Genomic DNA, 9,210 nt, shown 5'->3' on the forward strand with positions numbered 1-9,210 from the left:
CAAATACTGGAGGTGTAGTAAAGGAGGAGACCCAGACTAGCATATTACCATATGTAGCGTACAATTCTTTGACTGTTTTGATTCTGTCTTTGTTATAGAAGGAGCATAAAATAATTTACATATAATATTTGCTCTTGTCTGTTGTTTACAGCATCATGGGAAAATTAGAAAGACCAACTTTATGAAGAAACATGAAAAGGTATGTATTTCATCTTTCTAATCTGAGCTTGGCAACAAATATTTTCTTTCTACTGTACTGCTGGTTTTGTATTTTGTTTTGCCTCATTGTTTACTGTAGAAACAACAGAATTGCATAAATAACAATTATTGGTGCATTTGTTTTGTATGATACAAATTTCTGTATGATACACATATTTTTATTTCATTGAAATTTAACTGTAGCATAAATTTGTCTCCTAAAGCCATATTTTTGTGTATAACAAAAATGTGCTTAATAAAGCTAGTTAAAGGACATCATACATGGAAGAGCCAGATATCCGAATTTCTCTGAGATGTTAGAGTAATAGGTGGTTAGTAGTTTTGAAAGTCAAGTCACTTTAATTCCCAGTGATGCAGTGAGGTATAAGAGCTTAAGTTTGTGTGTTGAGGCTTGGAAACTTTGCACTCTCTTCTGTTGTTTAGGATTCCATCAGACTATTAACTAACCTTTTCATTGTTTTAAATAGCTAAATATCATTGATTTCAGTGGAGCTATACCAGTTTTTACTGACAGAGACTTGATATGCTAGGAAAAGCAAATACCTATACGTATATTTGTAACTGTAATGTAAAAAGAGAAATCAAATTTTAACATTTGTAACTTGTTGACTTATTTTTAAACAAATCCATAAATGAAGAGCAGTGCAGACAGCACTAAATCCCTGCCAAAACAATCATTATATCCTTTTCTTCTCTATGCTACAGGCAGGGTAAATAATATGAGAAAAATTTTAGTATGATACTTAGCCTAATAATCCTTTGCTTCTGATCCTGCCCATAGCCTTTTCCCTAATTTTTCCTCTGCCCCTGTAGGAGGACAGAGTCCCTGGCTATCCAAAGACTTTTTTCCAAGTTCTCTTATTTCTGTAGGGGCACGGTTTTTGCATGTGAAAGTGTAAGTGAGCATAGTTTTACTTCAATGGTGCAATGTGTTGCAGTGCTAGGTAGATATTTATGTAAATTTAAGAATTCTGAAGTCTCTGAATGCATGTGTCCTGTACACATAGACCTTGTGTGTTTTGTCGCTGGCACGTGAACTCCTGAGAACTTCCGGAGCATTTAATTATTTTCAGGACTGCTATATTCTTGAAACACCTCCATGTCTTAATTAGTTGATAAATAATTTTCAGGAGAAGGAATAATTATTGTATCTTAGACCAAAATGTTCTTCTTTCCTTGCATCCTCTGTGGGAAAGGTGTTTTGTTTTGTTTTATTCTTTCTTGGCAATAGATTTCCAACTTGGATGATGAGATGGGAACAAGTAGGGAGATGGGAACAGCTAGGAACATAACAGAAATGGGAAAATAGAGATTTGATGAAGAAATACCGAGGTTGTGATCACCTCAACTGTACTGTAGAGCTTGTTCTCTTGTGTCATTGTTTATGTTAAATGGACTTGTGTCTGAGTTCACTACTTAGAGTTCAGAAGTGCCTGCATTAACAATAAATTGGTTTTCATTTTATTATTGTTCCTGCAGCAAGCTAAATGCTACTGAGTAGGTACAAAACCAGAACAGAACGAGGTACTAAGGAAAGGACTGTAAAGGTTCTCTAACTCAAACAAATGTAAACAAATGTAATGTAAACAAAATTAATGGTCAAAAAGATGAGTAAGATTTCAGTTACTTTTTTTACTTTAATTAGATTAATTCTAATTTTGTAGACTTTACATTTACCCTACAACCTAAACATTGAACTGATATTCTGAAAGCATGATTAGACACGTGTGCAGTTAAACAAGCTTGGTTTGTTGTCCAACTGTAGCAAGTAACTTGCATAATCAGGAAAGACTTCTAAGGCTGCAAATGATCTAATTCTTATACCTCTTTGTTGTATTAAAAATTAGTGTTACTTTGAAGAGAATTAGAACTTCATAATCCTAGTAAATCAAATATAGTTAACAGAAAATCTCTCTTGAGTTGACAGTGTTACATTAAACTCTGATTGCATGCAAGAAACAGGAGTGTGTCTTAGGGATTAACAAATAGGATGGAAACTTTGTGGCATTTCAAGAGTACCTTTGCTTCTAGTTACAGAGCACTGGTTCTCTGCTTATGTGTCGCTTTATAGTTTACAGGTAAGGACCGTTTCACTGTAAGTATTGATACCAGAAGCTGAAACTGCTTGTACGTCAGAGCACAGTCTGGTTTTGAAAGTTTTTGAGGCATGGTAGCTGTGATAGTGGGGAACAGGACTGCAAGTCCGAAGAGGATCTTCCAGACCTATGTTCCTTTTACTATGCTCTAACCTTTATAAATATTTGCACAGAGATACAATCACCCAGATGTAAACTTGTATATTTTTGTACTGTGATTCTATAGTGAGGGAAACTGAAATACAGGGATAAAGGATTACATATGTAGTGTTATAAATAAAGGCTCATTTGCTTCAGTTGGTGTGACAGCTTATATCAATATACCTTCCCACAGAGAAACTTGTTTAAAGACTGATTTACAGATCAGGTTCACCTAACTCCAAGTGGGTGCCTGCATCTAAGCTAGTGTCTTTTTATAGACAGTGCAGAGCTAGTCGATGCAGTCATTGGAGTGTAGGGTGTGATTCGTCTCATACTGAAGTAGGTTCTACATTCAGTCAGATGAATTGCACCATAAACTGTATTGATTAGATTTCTACTGGCTATAATGGGAACTTAGGAAACTAGTTTGGCTGTACATACCTACTTGGCAGGAAGCTAACATTAGATGAAATAAATCCTGCCTTGAAAGTTTAGGTACACCCAGGCTAAAAATCTGTTTCTTGGTTCTTAACTCTGTTCACTCCAGAGGCCGTAGTTTTAGTATTAGAAAAAGTAAATCTTGTGAATGAGGGGAAAGAATTTACTTTATTATTCTATTAATTGCCTTGTTGCTGATAACAGCAGAATTTGTTGGGTTTCTTTGCATGGTTGCCCTGGAACAATGTTTTTCCAGTTTAGTGACAAGTGAGAGATCTTCCTGGTGAAGCTACTTTTGCAGGAATATGCTTTTTCAGATGTCAGTCCATCAGAAGATCAAATGTGTTGGTGTGTTTTTTATTGGAAAATAATTTTTCCAGTATATCTGCTTCAATTTCAGTCTAGGATTTGTTTTGAATCAGAATTTCTAGCTTACAGCTGAAGATGCTTCATTTGTATAGCAACCAGGGAAATTCAGAAATGCTTTCTGCTAAAAAAAGTGAGAAGTGTAGTTCTGTCTTTAAGTATATGCTAAAAAGGTTGAATATTCAGCCAACTGAGGTTAAGGACTTCCTCCCTTCTGTGCAGGTAGTTTAGTTTGGGTTAAGCTTTTACTCTTTAAAGAACGCTTTTGGTTCTCATTCTTGTTCGTGAAATTTTGGAATGTGAAGACATGGCTCGCGGTTGTGGGACGGTGAAAGACTTAGGCCAGTTAAACAGGGGGAGCATGAAGCTCTGACACTGTAGATAAAAAGCACAAGCACAGATAGTGGCAACGGGGGAAAAGTCTTTTTTTGGACCATTTGATGAGTGTATTGCCAAGGTGGAAAGATGATAGAGGACACAAGAGTTAATCTGATGGCTATAAAACTTCTTGAAGAGGTTTTCTGAATGTGGAAGGTATCTTTGTTTGTTTTTAAGTGAGATTGAGGGGTCCCTTGGATTTTTATAAATATATTCTATGTAGTATTCTGCCTTAGCTCCTTGCAGAAGATTTGTAAAAATCTTATTCTTTACTAAGTTCTGTTTGGAGGAATTTCTAAACCATTCCTATCCATCCAGGAATTTATTTCTGTCAAAGAAATAAAAATGAAGTGCTTCTTCTAGAAGTTAGACTCTATTAGAATAATATCCTTCACAGAACTGCCATGTTTAGAAGTAGAAGGGCAGGGGATTGTACAGTTCATAACTTATACCATACTTGCATTCTGACTGAGGGTGCTGTGCTAAAGTTTTGACTACGTTTCCATTATTTTTTACACTGCTTTCTTTGCTAGCCAAGAGGTAGCTTTGGGGACACCTCCTGGATTTGAAAAGCTAAAACACGTATTGGAAATATCTTTGTTTTGCAGAAGAAGTGAGTGGTTGTGTTTCACTGATGACTAACGCCACAGAGGTGGTGGTGGTATATTTGAGAGGTGTTCTTTCCCAGAAGCATTTTGAAACAAACTTTCTTTTGAAACTCCTCTTTAATCTTGGCTGCTCTGCTAGTAAGAATAAATCAGTGTGCACTACAAAAAAGGAAACTGGATGTCAAAGTAGAGAGGATAAAATACAAACTTAAAAGGAAACAAATATTTCCTTTGTCAGAACTTTTGACAGTCTGGGTCATAAATAAATCCCTGTAGACCTAACAATGCCTGAGTTGTAATACAGTTCTGCCCTATGAACTGTACTTCTCCTTTTTGTGAAATTGGTTATTTTAAAATTATTTAACATTGAAAAAATCAGGAACTCATATTTCTGTGAATTCAATTGAATTCAATGTTACTACATACAATAACCTGTAATGCCTAAAATGTCCATCAGTATCAGCTGAGGTGTGAAGATGATGTGTATAGTGCAAAAAAGGATAAGGGACAGAATAGCTCTGTAAATGCAGAGCTGAGTAAATATGCTGTCTTCTGATAACACAGTTTGTCTGTAGCTGGCAGGTAGCTCTCTATACAGCAGCTCTTACCAGCAAAGGAGCTGACCTTTGGCTCAGCCGGCTGAACTCTTTATTTTAGCCAGCTGAACTCATGGGAGGCGGATGCACTCTGGGCCCTCACACTCAGCACTCTTTGGGCTGCATCTTGAACACTCCATCCAGTTTTGCCCCTCTCCAGTACAAGACACATCAATAAACCGGAACAAGTTCAGCAGAGAGGTATCAAAATAGTTAGAGGGTTGAGCACTTGCCCTGCAAGGAGAGGCTGAGGGAACTGCAGTTGTTCAAGCTGGAGAAGGGAGGCCTAAAAGCAGCCTGTCCTGTACCTGCAAGGAGATCATCAAGACTATACGATACAATGGTGGATGGTGAGAGAGTGAGAAACAATGAGTGTAAGCTGAAACTAGATATTTATACTGGATATAAGGAAAACCTTTTTCCTTATGAGGACAGCCAGGCAGTGACACTGGTTTCCCAGAGAGGTGGTGCAGTCTCTGTCCTTGGAGGTTTCCAAGACTGGACTGGTAAATTCCTGAGCAACCTGGCCTGACCTCCTAGCTGACCCTGCTCTGAGCAGGAGGGGTTTGACTAGAGACCTCCTAAAGTCCCTTCCAGACAGAATTATCCTATGATCGAGTGTATTTTAAGAAAGGAGAAATATAGTAGTAAAGGAGTTTCCTGTGTAAAACAGTAAGTTGTAGTGTTCTCATTTCTAATTTCCTGATCAAAAATGTTTTCTTTGGTTTTGGTATCAAAATGGTAACGTTTTTGTTGTGGTATAAAGGAAGCAAAAGAGAAAATGAAAACTAAAAAGTTAAAATCAGCCAAAAATATAAAAAACTCAGCAATTTTGTTGGAAAAAAATAAGCAGTTAATACGTCTTATTCCTGCAGAGATAGTTGACCAAATTTTTTTAAAAAATTGGTTTTAGAAAGTGAAATTCACAGAAGAGCTGAGATGGACAAGGACCTCTGGTCTAGTCCAACCCCCCTACTCAAGCAGGGTCACCTAGAGCCGGTTACTCAGGAACATACCCAGTTGGGTTTTGAGTATCTCCAAGGATGGAGACTCCACAGCCTGCCTTGGCAATAAGTTGTAGCGTTTAACCACCCTCAAGGGTAAAAAAGGTTTTTTTTTTCCTATGTTAAGTAAAATTTCCTGTATTACAATTGGTGCCCATTGCCAAGTTATTCTACTTATGTTCTAGACCATAAGGCTGTTTATTAAAGTAGTTTAATATGGCATTTAAGATGAGGAACTCTTGTTATGACTTTGCACCTCTGTGAGAGGAAGAGAAAAGGCTTTGGCTAAAACGATTCAAAGACAGTGGATACATTGATACTTTAGCAGAATCTTCCTTTTGTATACTTTTTCAAAATGCAAATGCTAGTAAAATATTAGTCTTCAGTAAGCAAAACACACAAAAATATACTTAAAAGTTCCTTGATGGTTTTATAGATTTGTAAAAACTATTGTTCTGTTATGTGCAGTTCGTTGTAGGTGATCGTAGATTATAGACTGACTGTAGACATAGAATAAATCTGAACTTTTAAATTTTTTCACTAGCTAGAAATTCTGTGTGCTTTTAAGAAGCCTAACTTGTCTTACTGTTGACAAACTGTGAAGAAAACTATGTGCACCTTGAGAATGCCATAAAATGTAGTCTTTCCTCTTTAATCCTTAGATTGGGTAAGGTAATTTAATAGGACAAGTGTTGTAGTTTAACCCCAGCTGGCAACTAAGCCCCACCCAGCCGCTCGCTCACTGAGTGACTCTGTGTCAGCGCTGCTCAGCAATAGCGAAAACACCTCTGTATTATCAACACTGTTTTTCAGCACAAATCCAAAACATAGCCCCGTACTAGCTACTATGAAGAACGCTAACTCTATCCCAGCCAAAACCAGCACAACAAGTAAATCTGTAAATCTAGTGACAGGAAATTTGGCATCAGATCATCTGTTATAGCTCAAAAATGTTCCTATTTATTGTGCAGTTTGAACTCTTGCCATGTTAAATAGAGCTGTATGTCTATATCTTTATCTTGATCAATAAGCATGTGTTCAGGGTTTTCCATAATATGTAAGTAGGCTGTATGATAGACTACTGTGAATTATAGTGCCTCCCCAGAGCCTAAAAAGATGTGAGAATAAAATCTTGTGGCACTCCAGGAAAGACCTGTTGGATTGAAAAGTCTTGTTTCTGTTGCAGACCAGCAATCACCTCCTTGGGCCAAAGCCGTTTCCCCTGGACAGATTGTTAGCAATACTATATAGCATTGTGGACATCAGAGTTGCTCCAACTGCAAATATATTTTCCCAGGTGAGTGTGTACTTACTTTCTTTATTTCCTTTTTACTGTCTGCAATTTTTGAAAATTTCTGTAAGTCATCATTCTAATTAAATGTAATGAGAAAACAACCACAACAGTAGTTTTAAGTTGAAGGCTCAGAGTAATATTTATCTGTATTATTAGCTATGAATTCAAGACTTTATCTGTCTAATGGTCTGAAACCTTCTAATAGCTAACTTTTTCCTGATCCTGGACTGTGATTTGTGTTGATTAGTTCCTTGGCTTCTCGTTGAAGTCTGTTAGCCTGTTTGCATTTCGAGTTAAGTGTATAAATGCTCACTGTCCTATGGCCAAAATTAGTCACCTTGTAACGTATGTTACAAAAATGTAGTGGTGAAGAAGGAGCAGAGAGAAGAATAAGGTATTTGCAGGTGAAAGGTGTTCGCTGATAAATGTATCTTAGGGATAATGTTTTTCATTTGGACCAACTTTAACAGTCTTGCAGAGGAGAGTCAGTATCCCGTTTCACTAGATGGCAGTATAACTATAGAGTTGAGTGGAATAAAGTAAATCTACATTTTTCTCTAGAGCTCTGGGTTTGTCAAGTGTAAATACCTATTCTGTATAAGTAAAGATAGTTTTCTATTATCAACTTGATTCTTAGATCTTTCATGTCCACTTTAGGAGATCTCAATTTCTTTGCTGCTTTCCAGTTGCGCTAACTTTTACTTATAGAAATTTCTTCTACCTTTCATTGTTAGGTCTCAAATTTAACCAAGGATTATTTAAATCTGATGTCTGCGTTCATGTAAAGTTCTAGGAAACATATGCTCAAGATACCTAAACAATTTTGTTACTGCTTTAATCATCGCTGTTCAGTGTTCACACAAATGTTTAGCAAAATTCATCTCCCAACTTTGTAGAATAACCAACCATAAGTGTGTATATATATATTGTAAAATCAGGCAATAGAGAAGCTAGAGAATTGTAGTACTTTATTTAATCAGTGGTATGTGAATATCTTTAATAGTGGTGGGGACCCAGGTGCTTTACAGATGCAGTAGGCAACTTAACACCTTCACATAATGCTTTCTCTCAAGCTCCTTTAGTTAAAGGTTACTATATGATCTGAGGCATGAGAAATTATTAGACAACCACCTCAAAAAATCTGTTAATACAAGAATTTGCTGTTTTGTAATTAGATGAGTGATTTTTCAGCTTATAGTCTGTGCCCCTTGAGAGGTCAATGGATTAGCTTTCAGAGGTGTTCAGGAAGTAGCTGAAAAAATCAAGTTTAGACATGTTTACCCATCTTGCACTTGTTTCTTGCCTTTCTTCTGTCATCTCATGGCACCTCCGGAATTCACTGTGCTTTCAGAAGGAACCCTAGCTCTGTATTTCAAAGCTACATGAAGTTTCCTATGGGCAAATGCCATATGAAGGGACACCAAAGGTTGTTGAAGTAGGCCGTTTCTGACCAGACTTCGGATGATGGCTGCAGCCTTGTAGCTACTTACATCATCTTTGGAGTATAGAGAACACAGGGATCTTAGTGTTCATAAAAATCACAAAGTTGGCCAGCTGTATCTATTCACTTTTTTTCCTGGCTAGTGTCAGATGTAGCCTGAGAACTGCTTTTTTATGAATGTTGGTTGATTCTTTAATTCACTGTACTGTAAAGTCTGTATATCAAGTCTGTCAGTCAAGGTATTGGTCACACCCCTTTTCTTACATGGTGCTGTTTTTGTGTTTTGCTCTAGGTAGTGCATTTTTTTGATTTGAGACACAAAGTCTTGAAGCTGAAACTCAGAATACTGAGGCAAAAGGTGGTTGTCTTGTTTAATGATGTTAGTTTATCAACAATGATTGATTTAGGTTTAGTTCAGTAAGAAATGGAGTCTTACGAGACTATTATAGAAACTCAGAAGAAAATAAGGTACAATCTAATGTTTAGATCGGTTTCACTTGTGCTCTAAATCTACTGATGCTCCACCACGTGGGTGGTACTTGTTTTAAGCCGTTCTTTCTTTCTCTCTGCCTTTCTTCCTTCAAGCATTTGAAGAAACTCACTGTGATCTTTTAATAAAATGTCATTTT

General features: G+C 36.9%; 1 protein-coding gene across 1 annotated transcript in view; it reads left to right on the top strand.

The window, feature by feature from the left end:
• ORC5 (origin recognition complex, subunit 5) overlaps positions 1-9,210 on the top strand; it is a 73,116-nt gene that overhangs the window by 25,537 nt on the left and 38,369 nt on the right. The window contains exons 12-13 of the mRNA XM_009328336.1: positions 152-199; positions 7,033-7,143. Of these exons, the coding sequence (XP_009326611.1) occupies positions 152-199; positions 7,033-7,143 (159 nt within the window). The remainder of the gene's footprint in view (positions 1-151; positions 200-7,032; positions 7,144-9,210) is intronic.

Source organism: Pygoscelis adeliae, unplaced genomic scaffold (genome assembly GCF_000699105.1).
Source record: "Pygoscelis adeliae isolate BGI_AS28 unplaced genomic scaffold, ASM69910v1 Scaffold267, whole genome shotgun sequence".
Lineage (NCBI taxonomy): Eukaryota > Metazoa > Chordata > Aves > Sphenisciformes > Spheniscidae > Pygoscelis > Pygoscelis adeliae.